Here is a 20,961-nt window from a genome sequence, read left to right as displayed (position 1 = left end):
GCCTATCTTGGTGTGATGGGATTGACTTGAGTGCTCACCAGACCAGAACTTTAACTTTGTATGACTCTTAATAATCCTGCTCAGGACTCAAGACAGTAATAAACAAATGTGATGGGTCAGTATGAGCTGTTCATTATAAAACCTGTATTTTTTAATTTTAAGATATACTTTTAAATTAAATTACAAATCCTTCTGAATTTCTTATAAGCAATTTGTATTTCTAAAAACCTTTTTAATACATCTGTAAAAAGCATTCTCAAGTAATATAAATGCAGAGCATACATGTGTAAATACGTGTGATGCTGGAAATGCATCTGAGGGACAGGGCCTCCGTATCCTTGTCCTTTACTGCCTTTATCGTGTGTTCTGTTGTGTTTTCCGTGCAGGAGTTCATGTGGGACTCCTGGCAGTGCAGCTCTCTTTTGGTTTGGTGTACAGACCCATGGGATACCCTTATGGCACCCATGGGTGGGGGTACAACCCTGTGCCCCTGTATGTTTGGGCACCTGTGTGTGGCCCACAGAGCAAGATGTGGGCTGGTGGCAGCTCCATGCTGATTTTGACAGGTGCTCTGAGTATCCTCCATTTTGGGATACCCAGGCCCTGCCATTGGAATCAGTTGATTACTGATGGGAAACAAGATGGCCCCTGTGGCCTCTTGCTTTCTATTGCCTGTTACTTGTTTTCCCAAAGTTCTGGGAAGCCCTGACTCTGTCCTTTCCCCCTGACTGGCTGTTGGGTGGAAGTTCCATATATGGTTTTGTGAAGCCCAGGCCAAACTGGCTGAAGCCTTCCCAGTGACTATGTTGTGGGTACACCCTGTGGGTGGGACCTGGGTGAATGGAGTGTGACGAATACGCATTCTGTGTTGTGGATGTCTAGTATCTGGTGTTTGACACAATGACTGAGAAAGGCCTACCCGAAACTGGTATGAATGCAGTGTGGAGTGTTGAATGGCTGGGTACTTGTCCGAAAACACATATTGAGTGTCTGGAGAGAAGTGAATGGCCTGAATGCACTATCCACCTGATTGGATGCCTACCTGCATGAATGCCCTTCTGACCGATTGGTTGCCTGAGTGTGACCCAGCAGAATGAATGGGAGATCAACTAGTATATCTGGGGTCCTCTCACTGCTAGAATTCGTGTTCAGAAGCTGAAGAGAAACTGGAGTTGTAACTGAAGCTTAACCTTGAAGCCCTGCTGAAGTGAAGTCTTGATGCTGCTCTACTTCATCAATCTGAAAGCTGCTGTGTCTCCAAGGACTGACCCAGAGAGGACCTGGTAAGGCACCCTCTTCCCGAGCTACGAGGGACCATCGTGCACCAGCTGATCTTTGCCAAAGCTCCCTGGTAGTCAGACCTACGACAGGCTGCTGACCGGAGACTGCCGCGGAATCACAAGAAGCGCCTGGACATTGTTGGCCATCATCCTCATCGACCGCCGTCGCCGACCGGAGCCGCCGTGCTCCCTTTGCCTAAATAACATTTGATCCAAGGATGCTGTCGCCTGCGCCGTCAACCGATTTGTCCCGCCGGGGAAAGTAGAGGCTGCCGAGGAGCATCCACCGGTGGGTTTCCTCCCACCTGACGACTGTAGACGCCGGACCACTCAACGCCCTTAATGGGCCACAGTTCTTCACAATCTTTGTGGTCCTGAACTAGCGTCATTGAGGTGCCCTGCATGCCTCTTCCTTGCAGGCCGCCAACGCTCAGTCGCCGAGCACTGCTAGGAACGAAGCTGCTGCCTCGCCGTCGTCGTTCACCCCTTTTTCCTCATGGGATCTTGACGATCGTGGCTCCTGCCTTAAAGGGAGCCGCTCAAGAAGGATCCGTCGACTAACTCTGCTATTCTAGGTACATTGGGGTTGTAGAACTTTTTTAGAAGGAAATCGGACTCTTTTGAACAATATATGGACTGGGCTTGTACAATGTATCTTTATTTACAGGTTGCCCAGGTTGGGGGGGTGGGATCCTCCACACAGAATTGTGCCTAGTTAGTAGGGGTCATTATTCTGCCAATTGTTCTAACCAATTGCTTTCCTCCTATATCTATTGTTGGTTACTTTTATTCCTTGATCTGTGTGACATTTGACCAGAGTATAGTTGATGCACTTTAATGAGATCTGGTAATTGTGGTACCACTTTAGAACTGTATATATTTGCCATTGTAGATTTTCTGAGCACAGTGCGTTATTGTGACAGTGTTCATAACTGTGAATATTAACTATATAAAGACTGTTTTAACTAATAGTGTCTGGACATTCCTTTGTGGGGGCTTGGGGACTACTGTATTTAAGAACCAGCCTGCATCACCTCCTGAGAAGCTAGGCCTTGATTGCTTGTTAATTGCTATCTTATAGAGAATCTTGGCTGGGGTCCTCTGTGCCTCTCCTCTGCCATATAGAGAGCAGGAGTACAGACACACCCCTCCAGTCTTTACAATACGCATATGGAAAAGTAGTCGCAGTTCATTTCATGTACCATATCGGCTAGGTTTGTGTCAATATATGACAACTGTGAACTGAAAGTGTATTCCCTTCTTTCTCACAACCGTGACTCACTTGAAATGAGCCCTAGCCCACTCGCACCCTTCCTGAGACTAAGCGTTGACCGCTCTGCAACCTCGCCTTCGTTGCGTTTGGCTAACCTCACTGCCTTTCCTGTACACCATAATAGGGTGGCTGCACAACTGTCACCCCAGGGCTGATTTTGGGAATACATTCCAACATATGCCAAACACCTGCTTGTACCTGTGATTTATTAGGGACTTTAAAATCGCTGCACTCCTGTCTGTAGAAGTGTATTGATGTTGCAGTAGCTAACTTCATTTTCTTTCCACCTGCTTCTAGGTGTGCATCAAGACTATGTAGGCCTTGTATTATATGCCTAACTGTATTCTGTCTTTTGGTGACTTTCTGGGGATCGATTACATTAATACCTTCACTCCCTTTAGCTATTTACAGATATTTTAGGGGATACTGTGAATGTTCATGTATAGGCTTTAGTGGGTCTTGATTATGACTGTTGCCTTTGTCTAGGGATCTCTTTTACTAGACACCCCGTAGCATTCGAATACCTGGACTTTACCATTGGATATAGATTGTGTTGTCCATAGAAGTGCAATGGGTGTGGCCTAAGTCCTTTTTGCTGTTTTCTATATACACAGTTTAATATGTTGTATACTAAATATAAAGTACTTATTTGAACTGCCAGGTATTTTTCCAACTACATGTTTTTTTGTATACCCATGTAGTGTTACATTTTGAGTTATCCATTGGGACTAATTGTATCTAGCAACTGTGTCCCCCTCCCTTGAGAGAAGCCTGAATGCTCTTCCATGGTTGCCCATGTTGAGCTTGATCTACCTTTTAGGTCTTGCGCTTAGGATAGATGGGTCTACACCCCTCACCTGTGTGCTGTCGACGGATCTCCTTAACACATGGTCAGTGGGATGGTAATTGAGCTAAAAGGCTACTGCATGGCGTACACACACTAAACCTATAGATGACATCAGCCTAATCTCCAACACGCTTTCTGGGTTAGAACTTGCCAGGAACGAAGTGGAGTGCTTACAAAGCCAAGCCTTAGCTAGCAGCACACTAAAAATGAACTGCATTTACAATGGCACATCAGTAGAAGTCCCTCTAATGTCTGAAAACCAGTAAAAACCGGCAAACCTCTGCCATCATATCCATTAAGGTAAAACAGACTCCCTCAATGATAATGTATTAGAGCCTGGCTCACCTTTTAGGATGGGAGATGGGTAGTATTAAGGTATAGCTGGCCACATACACAAAGTAAGCCTAATCGGTGGGTTTTTATGTAAAGCACTAAGAAATCTACAGAGCAATGGAGTTCTAAGATAAACCACAAGTCATATGATAGCCAAGTGTTTAAAAAGAGACCTACACCGATTTTCTTTTCATTTTTTTTTATTTTGTTTTTTTAATATAAATCAATAGCACACTTTTACAAGTAGGGAAAATGTATAGGCAACATGAGTTTAAAGGTTTTGCAACTACACATGTACCTTACAAATCAAAAGATCCATATTCAAAATACAATGTTGAATGCCTGTTGAAAGCTTGTGATTCCATGGAACTAATGGCATATTTTACTAGCATTTCGTAGACGCTTCATAGGATGCCTTTGGTTTGAAGAGGCTAGTGCACCAGGGCAGATTCAGGCCCACGGTAGACAACCAGAGGCTCACAAAAGTAGAGTTGTGAAGTTCTGGTCCAGTAAGAGTGGACATCAGGGGTGAAGCTCGACTGGAGGTAAAGACCCAAGAAAAGAGCTTTTTTTTCTTTTTCTTTTTTTGTTTGGTTTATTACAAACCTTTAACATACATTCCATAAAACTAGAAATTAGAATTTTACAATGAATTTCTACATAGGTGTCGGATGTTCCAAAATTCATAAACATCCAACAATTTCCATTAAATAAAAACTATTCTCTTTTCCATACTAAGACCAGAGTAATTAAGAGGGAAAGTAGACCTCATTACAGTAGGAATAATCACAAAAGCTTTCAGTCCAGTGTCGGACCTTGGGGAAGGTGTCCTAGCTTGTTGAAGGCCAGTGCACAGGTCGGTTTGGATGTCTGATCTTCATTTCGAGGGGATTGTGTCCTCCGATGTATTCTACATCTGACAGGTAATGACCACAGCTGTGCTACTTTGGAAAATTCTTTGGCGTCCTGCGTTGATGACGTCTGTGTTGTCCTTCGAGGGCCTCCGTATAGGCGCCTGTAGCCTCGGTTCCGTTTTTTCCACAAACGTGTTTGCTCGGAATCTTGGTGCACTCAATTCTTCTACTTCGAAAGCGATGTCTTCGTCTTCTACCCCGAAGTTGGGCTTTAAACAATGTTGGGACTGCGGTTCGAAGATGTCCATCATGGACCCACACGACGTCTGCCTCTGGTGCCTCAGCGAAAGCCATGCCACTGACGACTGATGAATGCCAGTCCCTGACATCGAAGGCCTTGCGGGAACGGAAGAAGAAATTAACGGTAGGAAGGGTGTCTAACACCATAAGTCGAAATCCGCTTGGCTTTCGACGGACTACTCGAGGGGCGACTCAGCATCGGCGAAAGTCCAGGGGGCCTCAGAGTGGTTCCCGCCATTCCTCTGCCTCTTCTAGGCATTCGCGGAAGCGCCGTCATCGGTCGCCTTCCCCATCCTCGTCGGAGGACTCCGCCAGAAGGCGGTTGACTTGTCCCACCAAGTCTTCGTCGCCGTCAAATTGGGAGGCATTCCGCCAGCAGATGATGCTAATTTTCAAATCACAAGGAACTGTTCCGTCCGCGCCTTCAAGAGAAGCCGACAAGGAACGGGCTAGGGCCCCCACTCGCATGCCTTCGGACTCTTGCGGTCGGTGCGATCATCGGGACCGTCGCGGTCCCGATCGAAGGTTGATCGCCATAGCCGTGCCAGATGCAGGTCCCGGTCCTCGACGCCATAGAGATCGTCAGAACCTGTGAAGCCTTCCAAGAAGGCGTCGACTCCATCGGTGCTGAGGACAGTCTCGGGGTTCCGGCCTCGAAGCAGTTGAAGTCATCGGCGCCTCGGTCAAAGTCGACGAGGTGCCCCGGAGGTCTGTGGAAACTCTGAGGAAGGCTCTCAGTAAGTCTGTGCGGCCTGTTTTTGAGCCCTTCTCTGTTCCTCCACCCAGATTGGATTTATTCCAATCTTTGGATGATATTTCGGAGGTGGAAGAGGGGTCTGATGAGGATGGTTGTGCCTTCTGATGTCCCTGATGACCTGTTGTCTGGTCAGTCAGATGGAAGAACTCCGTCATTCCTTGCATGATGCCAGTGGTCTTGATACCTTTCCGGAAGTGGAGTTTGGCAGGCCTGAGCCTGGTACGCATGCTGTATCCTCATATAGGCGCCTCATGTCGAGGGTAAATGAATTGGTCTGCTCCACCTGTTGATTTTCTTCAGGATGATCTGACAGATATCCTGGACCAAGGTCCACCCACTGACCCGGTGTTGCCATTTCATATGGCTTTGAAAAGAAGGGCGATGGCTTGGGCTGCTCCAGAGAGTCTCCCGGCAGTGAATAAGTCGCTTCTGAAAAAATACCGTCAGCCAGTGGTGACCCCTGCTACTTGTCGACGCACCCTACTCCAGAGTGTTTGGTGGTGCAGGCGGCTACGACCCCCGCAAAGCAGGCTGCGTACCCTACCATCCCTCCTGATAGGGATGATAAGCGCTTTGATGGTTGGGCGAAGGTATTTTCATCTGGGGGTAGGCTTTGAAGGCAGCCAACTCGGTTTGTGTCTTGGTAAGATTCACTCACACTCTGGAATTGTGCATTTTTGGCGGCTGAGCATATTCCCGAAGGGGAGGAACGGGATGGTTTTCTAGCCCTCATGCAGGATGGCAAGGATGCCAAGTGTGAAGCCGTTCAGTCGGGTTTGGACATGGCAGACTGTCAGTCGGTCCATGGCTGCGAGTACTGTGATACGCAGATCTGCGTGGTTGCGGAAGTCGGGGTTTGCTCCTGATGTGCAATCCCGGCTTCTCAACATACCCTTTGATGGTGTCAATCTGTTTGGCAGCAAGGCTGACAAGAGCCTTGAGAGGCTGCAGATCTGCAAAGCTGCCGCAAAGTCTTTAGGTGCTGCAGTACATCAACCTCCGCCTTTTCGTCCTAGCGGACAGCAGTGAAGGGGAGATTCCTTTTGGTACTACTCTTCCTTTGGTAGATCGAGAGGAGCTGCCAGTCAAAGGGCCACCGTAGGAGTACCAGAAGTGGAAAGCAAGGTACTTGAGGTGCCAAAGCCGCTCTGGCAGTTTCCTCTTTGCCCACAGGCACTGCCGCGTCCACTCAGTCATGAGGCCGTGTTCCATGGTTCGCCGGTTGGGGGCAGACTTGCACAGTATCTTGGAGAATGGAGTGCCATTACTTCAGATGTGTGGGTTCTGGAGATCATAACCCACTGTGTCCCCTTTCGGCAGAGGCCACATGACAATCCACCGGGGAAGCTCTTTGAAGAGTCCGGATCTGCTCCTTGCATGGAAATCCTATCCCTGCTGGAGAAAGGCGCCATAGAACTGGTGCCCGTAGCGGAGAGGAACAAGGGATGGTATTTCCCTTATTTTTTTGATCCGGAAAAAAAAACGGGGGGGGGGATTGAGACCCATCATGGACTTGCGTTGGCTGAACAAGCTCCTCAGGAAGGACAAGTTCAAGATGGTAACTCTTAAGTCCTCCAGGGTCTTCAACTTCAGGATTGGTTGGTGTCTCTCGACCTCAAGGATGCTTACTTTCATGTTCCGATTCAACCAAAGCACAGGAAGTACCTGAGGTTCGCGGTTGGCGACTCGCATTTTCCATTTCGGGTCCTGCAGTTCGGATTGACCTCCGCCCGAGGGTCTTCACCAAGCTGATGGTGGTGGCAGCGTATCTCAGGAAAGGGGGATTCATGTCTACCCCTACCTGGATGATTGGTTGATCAGGGCACGTTCTCCTGAGCAAGCCCTGGATCATCTGTCCGTCACCTGCCACTCCCTTCACAAGCTCGGCTGCTTCTTCAATTTAAAGAAGTCCCATTTGACACCTACCAAGTGGCTCCAATACATCAGAGCAGTGCTAGACACTTACCTGGGGTTGTGTTCGCCTCCCCAGGTGAGGGCTCATCACATTCTGCAGATGGTGGACAAATTTCAACATGCCCGAGTCACCCAGCGTTCAAGTTCTTGAGGTTGCTCGGCCTCATGGCATCCTGCATTTTCCTGGTGCCAGAGGCCAGGCTGCGGATGAGGTCTCTGCAGTGGTTGGAGTTCTCCGGCATGATGTCTGATCCCGTTCAGATTCCAGCCTCGGTCGTCCAGGATCTTCTGTGGTGGACCGTCGAAGGAAATCTGTGGTGTGCCCCATTTTGGCAACCATGGCCAGAGGTAACGATCATGACGCATGCATCTCTCACGGCTGGGGCTCCTGCCAACGAGTTGGCAGCCAGCGGCCGTTTGTCTCCGTCTGCGTCCAGACTCAACATCAATTTGTTAGAGCTGAGGGCTGTCGGGCTAGCCCTGAAGGCTTTTCTGCCGTTTGTGTGGGGGAAGAATGTCCTGATTATGACGGACAATACTGTGGCCATGCACTACCTCAACAAAAAAGGGGGGCAGGGTCACTCCCGTTGTGCAGGGAGGCGATGCAGCTCTGGTTCTGGGCAATTCAGCCGGAAATTTTGATCTCGGCAGTTCATCTGGCAAGGGACTAAAATGCAGCGGCGGACGCTCTGAGCAGGCAGAGCACGGTCTCTCACGAGTGGGAGCTGGCTCAGGAAGTTCTTTTGGAGATCTTTGGGGAACCCCACAAGTCGATCTCTTCGCCACCAGTGTCAACCGGAAGTGCGAAAGATTAAATTTCCTCCATGAGGGGCCTTGGGGGACACGTTCGTGGTGGATTGGTACTTCCCACTGCTGTACGAGTTTCCTCCAGTCCCCGTCATTCCGCAGGTGTTGCTTAGGTTACGGGCGTTTGGTTCCCGGATGATCCTCATTGCTCCGGCATGGGCCAGGAGAGCATGGTACCCAGACCTTCTCAACATGTCAATCAGCCCTCCATGCCGTCTTCCCTACTGAGATGATCTGCTCTCACGGTAGGGGGGTCGGGTTCTCCATCCAGAGTTCAAGTCTCTGAGCTTTCATGCTTGGTATCTGAAAGATTGAGGTATAGGGATTGGGACCTCCCCGAAGACGTGATGGAGGTGTTGCTTTCGGCCAGAAGGCCCGCAACAAAATCCCTGTACCGTTGCCGTTGTACAAAGTTCTGCGACTGGTGCAGGGTACAGAATGTGGAGCCTTTCCAATGTTCCATTCCCTTGGTCTGGTCTTTTTTGCTTTCTTTAGCCCACAAGGGCCTGCAAGTAGGTACCATTAAGGGTTATCTGGCGGCGCTGTCCATATTTAAGCACTTGTCTGAGGAATGTTCTTATTTTAAGATCCCTTTGATTTCTCAGTTTCTAAAAGGGCTAACTAATCTGTTTCCACCGTCGCCTTTCCAGGTGCCGGGGTGGGATTTGAATTTGGTTTTAAAGTTCCTAATGGGAGCTCCGTTTGAGCCTGTCACGACCTCGGACCGAGGCTATGTGTCTTGGACACCATGGCCCACACCTCAGTACTGTTCCAAGGTCAAAGACGCACACTAGCCCGTTGCGGGTGCCTTGGGTAACAATCCTAGCGCAGTTGGCAACAGGTGCACTTGGCAAGTATGGTTCCCAATGGGTGAACATGGCTGCCCCGGTGAGGATTATTTGGGAACTTCAGCAAGCAGGCTAGCTTCAGGGCAGGGTCCGCCCCTAAGGCACCTGGGAAAGCTGCCGGATATTTAAACCACGCCCGACCCGAGGCACGCGCTTCGCGTTATTCTGCTTTTGCAGCTTGACGTTCACCGGGTCCTGCTCTGTATCCTGGCCTGCTCGGCAAACAACTTGGAAGAACATCACTATTCTTACCTGCTCAGCTCCAACTCTTCCATCCAGTAGGAGCCTTCGAGGACTTTTCCATCGGTCCTCTGCCACTTATTCAGGACTACTTACCATCTCACCTGGAAGGCCTCTGCCATTCCGAACATCACCTTTGGCGTTTTGTCCTCCACTCCATCGTCGCTTCCAGGAATTCTCTGCGACCTGAGAAACAAAGCACAGGTCAGCTCACTTGCAAGGACGCTCCCAGCGCCGCAACTAGCGTATCCTTACCTTCTTTAACTCAGTAGTCGGCCTTGGCATTCTCCGTCATTCCCTGCACGACAAAAGGTTACTCGGACAATTCTCAACATAGACATTATTCAAAAAACAATAAAAACTTACCTGGAAAGAGGGAGTCGCAGCCGGTCTGGACTCCAGGTAAACGCCAGTGAAGTAACTGCAGATCAAGCCAACAAGGACGCGCCCCTGCCTAGCTAGGCAGGACGGAGAGTGCAGCATTACGAAAATTGAGGGGAGCGAAGTCCCAAGGGGAAACCGCAAGGGAAGACTGGGAGGTGGGCTGCGGAAGACAAGGAAGTCGCTAAAACATCCCTCCGATTTCCTAGAACTGATCCCAGGCAGAGCGAAGTCTGGGGGAGTAGCCGAGAGGCCTGCGGTGTCCCAGACCAGCCCAGAGGCGTCCCTGTGGATACACGGTGAGCGTTACAGAGCCCTTGCATTCTTGTCCATTTCGACTGTTGTCCTTTAAAACTGTATTTTTAGTTGTGGTTATTTCCGCACGCAGAGTGAGTTGCAGGCACTTTCCACCAAACCACCCTTCAGTGTTCCATAAGGACAGGGTTGTCCTTAGGGTCCAGCCTTCTTTTCTTATGAAGGTTGTGTCAGAATTCCATTTGAGCCAGAAGGTAATTCTTCCAGCGTTTTATCCTCCTCCACATCCTGGTAAGGAAGAGGAGAGGCTCCATGGGTTGGATCCTAGGAGAGCTTTGAGTTTCTATCGCTCACGGATGTCCTGGGTCAGAGTGGACGATCAGCTCTTTGTTGGATATGCTGGATGGCGTTTAGGGCAGGCTATTTCCAAGCAGACCTTGTCCAGATGGATCATTTTGACGATCTGAGTGTTATCATTTGGTGGGAAAGGACCCTCTAGTAGGCTTATGGGCTCACTCTACTAGGGGTATGGCTGCCTCCACTGCTCTACAGAGGGGTGTTCCGATTCGCAATATTTGCGAAGCAGCCACATGGGCCTCTGTCCATACTTTTGTGAGACACTATTCCTTGGAATCTATCCATGGGCAGGAGTTGGCCTTTGGTAAGGCAGGCATCTATTCAGCAGTTTGAATGGGCATTCTAAATTTATGAAATTGTAAATTTTCTTTCCCACCTCCATACGTTGGTACAGCTTTGGGAGTCTGTCATAGATGTGGAATACGTCAGAGGACACAATCCCCTCCAAGAACAAGTTACTTACCTTATCTGGTAACCTTCTTTCGATGGGATGTTCCTCCGATGTATTCCACATCAAACCCTCCCAGCCTGATCCTCTGCAGAATTTCTTAAGAGATTGCAGCTTACGTTTCTGCAAGGCTTTCTGCGGTTATACTGGCAGGAGATTGGTGCCACATGTTCTGGGAAAAAACTACAACTGAGGCTACTGGCGCAGTGCGTCCTATATATAACATCCGGTGACGTCGACCCTCGACGGAGGCCCTTGAGGGACAACGTATCGATGTCATCGATGCAGGACGCCTACGCCAAAGAATTTTCCGAAGCAGCACAGCTGTGGTCATTACCTGTCATAGATGTGGAATACGTCGGAGGAACATCCCATCGAAAGAACGTTACCAGATAAGGTAAGCAACTTATTCTTTGGTTGCAGTGCTGGTACCGGTTTCTATGTCTGCAAGCAGAGTGCCTGAAGATGGCTGGATAAGCGCAACTCTGTGTTTGGGTGGCCTCAAGCGACCCTCAAAGATCTGAACAAGACTGAAGCAGGAGCCAAGAACCAAAATAGTGACTCGTTAAAACTGGCCAGACAGGAGGCAGTGCTGCACCCTAATGAGCAGCAGCTGTGAGGTCTGTGCCAGGATGCACTACAAAGGAGTAGGAAGATTGGAACAGCATCACAATCTTACTCTGGTGCCAGCAGCAGGGACTCCTTCAGTGCTGGCGATTACCTTGGGTCCAAGAAGCATCTGGTAGCACCAGAATGCTGCAGACCTGATCCATTGATTTACAGCTAGATATATAAGACCCGAAAGAGCCTGAAGCAGTATTACAGTACACTGAGGCAGCATTTCACAGTAGGGTCAGCAGTCCATCCATCCTGAGTTTCAGGGAAGTCTGACCATGTCCTCATCCGTTCATTTTAAAGCAGCAAAGTTCTAGAAGGACCTGGGTTGTCTTAGTTACACACAGAAGGTTCTAGGTGTTATCCTAGCTCACTAGTAAATATATATACTTACCCAAGCCCCATTCACACACCCCACGCAAATCGGTCTAATCTAGATGTCCATCCAGAGGTGCCTTTGCGAGCTGTGTGCCCACGTAGAGAGAATGGCCAAAATGTATGTTCCTCTTGGCAGAAACACAATGAAGGCTCACAAACTAAATGTCCTCATTGTAGATTTTTTAAAAGCATTGATAGTCACTTTTGCTCCTGTTCCGTGGGGTTTAGTTGGGTCCAACATGGTAAAAGGCTATCGTGATGTAGCCCAAAGTTAAAATGCATAGATGCCACAGACCTTCCCCAACACTCTTTCTGGGTGATGACTCACCCTGGTGGGGAAAAGGAGTTGTCTTGGAGCACCACTGTCCAGGAAGCTATATGTGCTATTAAGGGCAGAACAGTAGCCTTTGCAGTTTTCGGAGAAACCTTTGGAGGAATTTCAGCAAACATAATTTTGAAGACCAAAAAGCAAGCAAAACTTTTAGGGTGGGAATTCCTGAAAGTTAATAAAAGGGAGCAGAAAATGGCATTTGACCCACATCTATTGGTCTACAAGTGGGAGAAAGATTATTTAACCTTTTTCTTTATTGAAGTAAAGTGGGGATTTAGATTTGCAGAGATGAAGACCACAAATAGTGTGCTGTAAACCTGGTTCTGATGCTTGTTAATCTGCTTAGAATCACATGATGTGCATATGGTCCGACATCCAGTGGTAACCGCAGAGTATTGCTGCTCGTCTTTCAAGGATCGAAAGGGGACGTCAGCATAGGTGTGTCTGGAACACTATCCCCAACGTGCCGTGTAGTGTACCCAGTAGTGTACCCAAAATCCCTCATGCGCCAAGGTCCCTCAGATTTGTTTTTCTGCCCAGATTACTGGTCGCCCCAATGCGCAGCTCTTGCATAGAGATAGCATTATTGTCATATTTATCGACTGTCGTCATTCCCGTTAAGTCACTTCAACATTTGAATCCTGTGAAACGGCGCCGAAGACTGCTGCAGACTTTCGACGTTTATTGATCCAAGCGGCGCTGCCGTCCACGTGGGCAGGCCTTCTGGCCGGCCTATACAGTAGGGAGAGTGGGGTCGGGTGGCCATATTCACAAGTATGCCTTTCCTTTTCCACCCTCTCTGCTCCCTGGGTTTTGTCATCGCTGTACCTGTCTTCCGCTATGGAAAAGACTCCATTTAGATTTTGTCCCTCGTGTAGTGCCAAATTCCTCGACCACAAAGAAGCAGGTTGCGCAGCCTGTGGACTCTTGTGCCCTAAGAGGGCATGTCGCAGGCCGAATATTCTTCCCCCTCAGCTGCAACTGCCGAAAGTGATTGGGGGGGACAAGCGATGACAGACCTCCGTGTTAGAAGCCATTGACCTAATGGTGGACTGCTTTTGGTCCGGGACGCCCGTCCCTACCAGGCTTGACATGAGTCACGCTGTGGGGTAAACACCCGGCGACAGGGGCGCACACGATCATAACACCAAACACCCAACCCAAGGTTCTGCTTCGGCAGCTGTGTCGCAGCGTACCAAAGCACCAACGGAATGGTCAAACTTCGATGGGATCCTCTAATCGGCAGACTTCCCCCCCCGCAGCCGCGGCCTGTGAATGGGCAATCCAAAGTGAAGGGCGCCAACACTAAAAAAAAAAAAAACGCGGCTGTTGAAGTGCTCCAGGAGGACGCACAGACGCCGCTTAAGGCCCTGGTGGTGCCGAAATCAATCGCTCAGCCTCTGGTTCATCCGGGGGTCCCGAAATCCACCACTCAGCCTCCAGTTCAGCCGGTAGATGGTCCAGAATCCCCGAGCATTGGCGAGAGCATCGCAAGGATTGCCTTGGCAGTTTGACTGACAGAACTGTCGACGGAGGCGGCAAAGCACACAGAACGGCCTAGGGACGTGCCAAAAGACAGGCCACAGCGCCCCAAACCCTGCAAGGACTAAACAGAGTCCTGTGCCTTTTTAAATCTCAACGTCACAGGGAAGAACCCTTTCCTCCCCTGCATCCCTCTGGTTCGTCCTCGTGGACCAGGGAGAAATTTGAGGGATTTATGGACAGATTAGAAAAATGTGCCTCTTATTTTGAGAAGCTTGCTCCCAAGAGAACTTGAAGGCCTTCCCTTTACGCCTGTATCCAAGTTTCAAAGGACCTTGGAAGATCCACACGAGGCGTATACCTGTGTCCTCACAGATGATATGGACACATGATCAGGATGAGGATGCCACCTTTGTGGAAAACTACAATGTGACCAGGCAGATCTTATAGACAATTGGAATGACAGCCATTGGGTTGATGCTGAACCTTGGACGTCCCCTTCTCCCACCCAGGACCCCGATGCCCAGTGCATAGATCCCCCCCCGCCCCTTCCACTCTGTCTCAGCAAGCCTCCCCAGGGAACAATCACCCTTTGTTAAAAACTATTAAGAGGAGATTGGCACCTTCCTTGTTGACGCCAGCCCAAACCAGGGCGCGGAACCCTAGAGTAGAAAAGTTGTTTCGTCCTTCTCCAACTGACCCTGCCTACATCAAGGGACATGCCACTGATTCCTTAGTGGTTACCACTACTACAAAACAATCTGGGGTTCCCCTGTCTACAGGAGAGGCACCACCCGATAAGGAGTCCAAGAGTCTTTATGCACTGGAAAAGAGGGCCATTATTGCTGCTGCGTTTTCCACCCGAATAGCTGATAACACCACGCTATTGGCCAGCTATGCCGACATCCAGTGGAACCTTCTGCAAGAAGGCCTTCCGGAAGGCGGCCTTCCACAAGTGCCAGAACCTATATGGGCCATCATTTGGGAGGGCAAGCAAGTCAACCAGAATGTGCTCAAGAACACTCTGGACGCTGCAGAGACAGCGGGAAGAACCCTGGCACAAGGTACCTTGCTCGAGCGGCATGCATGGCTGAGGAACTCCGGTTTCAAGCCGGAGACCCAAGCAGCCCTGATAAACCCGTGGAGGAGACCAACCTGTTTGGCAAGGCAGTGGACGATGCACTGGAAACAGCCAAGAAAGAACATTAAACAGTCCCTTCAACAGATTACCCAGAAACCCTCTCCTCAGAGGAAGCGGCTCCCGCCGGTCCTTTCGTGGGCAATCTCGTTTCCCCAGAACCAGTATAATGCAGGAAACAACTGGAATTCGGGACAAGGGTCTAATAGTTCACCACTTATCCACCCAGAGGACAGCGGCATGGCAAAGGTAGAGGGTGAGGTTCCAACCCCAGAGGCGCCCTGGCCTCTGGTCAGAAATGACCTTCGGATCCAGGTCCCCTCCAATGCCACCCCAGTCTGGGGGCGTATAACATCTTTCCTTACTGCATGTGAGGGGATAACGGACCAGTGGGTTCTCAAGATGGTCGCCCACGGGTATGCATAGAATTTCCCAGACCACCCCAATTCGCACCGCCAAGATCAAGACGACTGACGCATGACCACCTGCGGATCCTGCTACAAGAGGTGGAGACCCTTTTAGGAAAGGATGCCATAGAAGTCGTCCCTATTCTACAGGTAAACAAAGGTATTTATTCAGTGTACTTCCTTGTGCCCAAAAAGGATCTCACCATGCGCCTTTTGCTATACTTGCTCTCAGAGAACAAGTTTGTCAAACCTCAAAAGTTTCTTGTGGTCACAGGAAGTAATCGCACTGTTGAAACGGGGGGATTACATGGCAACACTGGACATGAAAGATGCATGCTTTTCATATTTCAATGCTGCCAGCGCACATAAAATACCCAAGGGTCATGATAGCGGACAAGCACTATCAGTTCAGGGTACTCCCCTTCAGCATTTCCTCGGCACAAAGGGTGTTTACGAAGGTACTGGCGGTAGCGGCAGCACACTTGCGCAGACTATCCATCCCGGTTTAACCTTACCTCGACTGGCTCATAACAGGGGAGTCCGACGAAACATGCCTATCGACATGCAGAAGACAATAGACCTCTTATTCAGTCTGGGATTCTCCATCGAGAAGAAATCCAGCCGAGACCCCAGTCAAGTCCAACAGTTTCTAGGGGCTCTAATTTGGATGAGACTGCCTTGTCTTCCCCTCCAACGAGAGGGTTCAAAACCTGCTTTTTCAGATCCCTCAGTATGAAGCCAGTCGGAAAGTGTACGCAAATCCATGCGACTGTTGGGAATGATGGCATCCTGCATTTATTTAGTTCCTCATGTGCGTCTTCACATGCGTCCCATGCAAGTGTGGCTCAACAGCCAGTGGTGTCAGGCCAGCGGAAAATGGGAAGATCTGGTAGTTCTCCCCAGCCCTCAGTCTCTCACTGCAGTGGTAGTCGAGGGGAAAACCTTTTGAAGGGGAAGACTTTCACCACCCCTGCAGTAGAAGCTACTCTAACAACCGCGTCTCTCGCAGGGTGGGGGGAGGGGGGGGCTCACCTGCTTCAGCAGACCGTGCACGACATGTGGTCCCCACAAGTAGCGTCCGACCACAGAAATCTTTTGGAGCTATTGGCGGTATTCAAAGCACTGAAAGCCTTTCAAACATTTACAGGGGAAGACGGTCCTGATCTTGACACAGCACCACAGCCATGTACTACCTAAACAAGCAGGCACTCTCCAGGGCTATCCAAGCTGTCCCAAAACATTTGGATATGGGCGCTCAAACACAGGATGTTCCTGCTGTCCCAGCACATTCCAGGGGAACGCAATCTTCTGGCAGACGTGCTCAGCAGAGATGTCCCACTGCCTGTAGAGTACGAATGGCGACTAAACAAAGACACCATGTCCAATGTTTTTGCAGAATGGGGCTTCCCAGAGATCGACTTGTTTGCAACTCTGAAGAATGCTCAATGCCAAGATTACGCCTCCAGGTCCCCAAAGAACTGCTCCAAGGAGGAACGGGTGCTGGATAACATGGTCAGGGAGCTTTGTTTATGCTCCACCGCCCCTTACCTCCCACCCCAGACTCCCTTACTCAATAAGATTGTGCACCAGTCACCATATATTGGTTGGCCCCCATGTGGCTCTGCTGACCCTGGTTCTCATCTGCTGGAGAAGTCCCTCTCCCCTCCTATGAAACTGGCCTGCCCGTACAACATGTTATCTCAGGACAGGGGAGAAACACTGCACCCATGCCCGCATACTCTGAACCTGGCGGCCTGGCTCCTCAGGTCATAGAGTTCAGACACCTTCAACGCCCTCAGATGTATGGACCTATTCAGGGAAGCTAGGAAACCCAGCACCCGATATTGCTATTCCAGTAAATGGAAAAGCTGTATCTGGTGTAATACCAAGGGCGTCGATCCCAATGTATTGTACCTGGCTCACTTACTAGATTCAGGCCTGGTTTTTAATTCCCTCAAGGTGCACTTGGCTGTTCTTTCAGCCTACACTACGTTACAACAAAAGGTGTTGTGTTGGAAAATACCAGTTATCAAGGCTTTCATGGAAGGGGTTAAGAGGATTCATCCCCCATTTCAAACCCAGCTCCCAGATGGGACTTACATGTGGTTCTGACTAGACTCGTGGGGTCCCCCTTTGAGCCTATGCACAAAGCAAGTCTTAAAGACCTTTCCTATAAGACAGCCTTCCTAGTGGCCATCACTTCTATTAGAAGGGTTAGTGAACTACAGGCCCTTTCAGTACTGGACCACTTACTTTACTGTTCAGAGATAAGGTGGTTCTGCGCACTCACCCTCTATTTGTGCCTACATTTATTTCCAAGTCCCATGTGAACCAGTCAATAACTGCCCACTTTCTTCCAGAAACCCTCTAACATGGCCGAAAGAAGCCTACACACATTACATATGCGCAGGACAGTCACATTTTACCTGGAAAGAACTAAACCACTGAGAAAGACCAACTCGTTTCTTGTTTCAGTGGCGGCTGGCAGAGAAGGGATCCTGTCTCCAGGTCCGAAATCTCAAGGTGGATAGTCAAATGCATTACACTTTGTTTCTCTCTTGTTAAGAGAGAACTGCCCTTCAAGCCTAGAGCACATTTTACTCGAGGCACTGGGGATTCCATAGGATTCATTGTAAAGGTCCCCTAGAGTCCATTTGCAAAGCGGCAACCTGGAGTTCTGTACACACCTTTACAAAACACTATTGCCTAGACACTCATTCGAGGTCTGATTCTCAGGTGGGACAAGCAGAACTAAGACCTCTTTTCACTACTTTTCCTTCACAACCCACCTCCAACTCCAGTTACTGCTAGCTAGTCTATGCACATCATGTGATTCTAATCAGATTAACCAGCATCAGAAGACATGCATTACTCACGTAATAGCATTTCTGATGATTGTATCTGCTTAGATTCACATGCGCCCACCCTTCCTCCCCGCTCGGGTGGAAGGAACATGGACGTCTTACTACTTGCTTTTATGTACTCACTCACGATAGTCCTTGGGCTCCCTAATGCAGAAAAAATACTATCGGAAGGAGCTCGGTGCTTGAGGGATTTTGGGAACACTACATGTCACGTTGGGGATAGTGTTAAACGCCTATGCCGACGTCCCCTTTCCGCAGTGACCACTGGATGTTGGACCAGATGCACAGCATGTGAATCTAAGCACATACAATAATCAGAAATGCTATTATGGTGCGTAATGCATGTCGTCTTGAATTTGAACTCCTGTAATCTATTTTGACCAGGCCTGGGTTCATTTATGAAGCGGTACAGTGTGCACATATTGATGTACTGTCACCCATTTGTGATTGGGCCTTCAGCTGGCAGGTCATTCTGTATTACAGATCTCTCCTCCCCCAAAACTCCCCCCACACCTGATGTAGGGCAATTGTGTTTTCTTGTGTTTTTTTATCCTTTGTGGCCCTTCACTTAATTCACTCTTGCTTCTCTCTCACAGGTCAGCAAAGTAACCCAAGTCGATGGAAACAGCCTTGTAAGATTCTCCACTGAGACGGCCTTCCTAGTGGACAAATATGAAATCCTGTGACACTGAGGATGAAGAGGCTGCATAACCTATTTTTCCATTTTAATTTTTAAAATGCTGAATCTTTTTGGGAGCGTTCAGGAGACGGAAAGCATTCTAGCTCTCTCCACAGAGCTGACCTCCCTCTCTCTCCTGGAACTATGCCCACTGTATACCACCAAATTTGATGGTTGGTGACATTAATTGGCATAGTCAACATTACTTGTGGGGGTAATGTGCATCCTGCTGGCCAGTTTTCATTGGTGTTTGAAAATTGAGAGGAGGTGGTACAACCTTCAGCCACCTCTTGGCTTTCCCTCCCTCGCGCCAAGTATTTTGGCCAGCTGCTGGATTTGGGCCATAAGTGCTGAAAGTTAAACTTCTCCCTCTGGTGCGCCTCCATGTCTGACCCTTTCTTTGTGTGAGCAGTGCAGCTCTTGCTTTTTTCAGCAACCCAGCCCTATGATTCTAGTGACTGGTGGCCCAGAGTGGCCTGCAGCAAGTCAGAACCCCTTGAGAGCACCCAATGTCCGAAAACAAGTTTTGTTCTTGTTGGCCTAGTGCAGACTTTACTGCAGTTCCTTTTTATGACTGTTGCTGTTTCCTATTCATGGTATTTGCAGACGTATCTTTTTCACCCCATAGCAGTTGCAATATTGAGCTTTGTGAAGCTATTTGGTGCAGAAGGTGTAAAGCTCCCACCCAGAAGCATGTTCTGTTCTGGAAACGGTTCTGTGGAGTCTTATCCTGTTTTTGAAAACTGCTCCCCTCCTTCTTACAGGACTATTGTGTTACAAGTCCTGGCAGTGCCACTTAAGTCATGGTTTGCGCTGCACCCAACATATCCACCTATAGGTGGGTTTCACATCGATAGTCACCAGTCTGTTTCCAAAATTGTCCTGCTTCCCCACACTCCTCATATCACATTCTGTACAGGCCTGGGCTGGGCTTCAGCTTCTGTAAATAAATCTCTTCCCACTTGGTCCCTTCAAAGAGGAAGACACTGATTCACTTTTTTCCCCCCTGCTAACGCATACTGATTTCATAAGCTTTCCAACATGCCCAAATACCTCCAGAAATACCTCTTATTCAACCTTTCTTCCAGAAGTTACGCAAGAACATGGATTACCTTTAGGACACAACTGTCAGAGCAAGGGTTAATTTCGACTTTCCAGTTAGTCCCTCACCATAACTCCAATCACTCCCCACAACCTCTAATATCCACGTCTTTATAAAGCAAGACTGAGCATCTCACAAATAGAATTGGTTAATGGAGAGCTCTTTCCTCCTGGAGCCCTGAAAGCAATTGTAAATTCTTTCTTTGCAGCTGTAGATTTAACTTGATAAAGCCCACAATCAAAAGTGGTGTGCGCATTCAGGAAAATATGGACCAAATGTTTGTCCAGCAATTCTGCACGATGCTGCTGATGCTAGAGTGCACTTAATTGTACAGGTGTTTGCAAGCACTTGAAATGAGGGTAGAGGGAGCTGTGACAATCGGGGTTCCCTCTGTCCCACCCAAATAAAAGGTCTCCACGTTCACTACAACTGGTGGAGTGAGGGAGAATGTATGGACGGGCCTTCAAAAGAAGTCTGCAAATCTGGCGATATGACTTGTGAAGATTATGACCTGCATCCTGATTTCTTTCAGTCTGTGCATTGCTTGTTCAAATAATTTTTAAAGAGCCTGTTTATTTTCAGATTAATTTTTGTTTGTATGACATATGAGGAGGGTTAAAATAAAAATTGAAGGACAAAGTTTTGTAACCCTGTATTATAATTACCTAGGGAATCTCACACATTCCACTGTACACAGAAACCCCTGAAAGGAGATCAATTCTTTAAAGAAATAAAGAGTACGCTAAAATGTGGCGTTGTTCGATGGTGAATCTCGTTTCTGGGTTTGGGAGATGGACCTTCACTTTTCTACTGTATATTCCAGTTGATGGCTTAATTTGTTAATGTTGAAGGAGAAACTGTAACGTATAAAGTGCCTTGTGTGCTGTTCTGTTGACCCTTTCCTATGGCCTCACATACAAGTTTGACACCTTGGGCCCCAGTATTGAGTCTTCTATAAATGCATTAGAACATTCTCACCCTGGCTGGCAAACTCTGGAAACCTCACTTTTAGTTAAATGTAATGCAATTTACTTTGTTACCAGATACTGTTCCTTCTTTAAGAGCTCATGC

At 48.6% G+C, this 20,961-nt stretch overlaps 1 protein-coding gene across 1 annotated transcript in view; it reads left to right on the top strand.

Moving 5' to 3' along the window:
• Positions 1-20,638, top strand: part of ARCN1 (archain 1) — a 343,782-nt gene extending 323,144 nt beyond the window's left edge. Inside the window, exon 10 of the mRNA XM_069614428.1 lies at positions 18,706-20,638. Within this exon, the coding sequence (XP_069470529.1) occupies positions 18,706-18,795 (90 nt within the window). The 3' untranslated portion in view covers positions 18,796-20,638. The remainder of the gene's footprint in view (positions 1-18,705) is intronic.
• The last annotated feature ends 323 nt before the right edge of the window (positions 20,639-20,961 follow it).

The sequence above is a fragment of the Ambystoma mexicanum genome, chromosome 9 (genome assembly GCF_040938575.1).
Source record: "Ambystoma mexicanum isolate Mex_15411 chromosome 9, UKY_AmexF1_1, whole genome shotgun sequence".
Taxonomy (NCBI): domain Eukaryota; kingdom Metazoa; phylum Chordata; class Amphibia; order Caudata; family Ambystomatidae; genus Ambystoma; species Ambystoma mexicanum.
The sequence above is the reverse complement of the archived record's forward strand: the minus strand, read 5'-3'. Positions and strand labels throughout refer to the sequence as shown.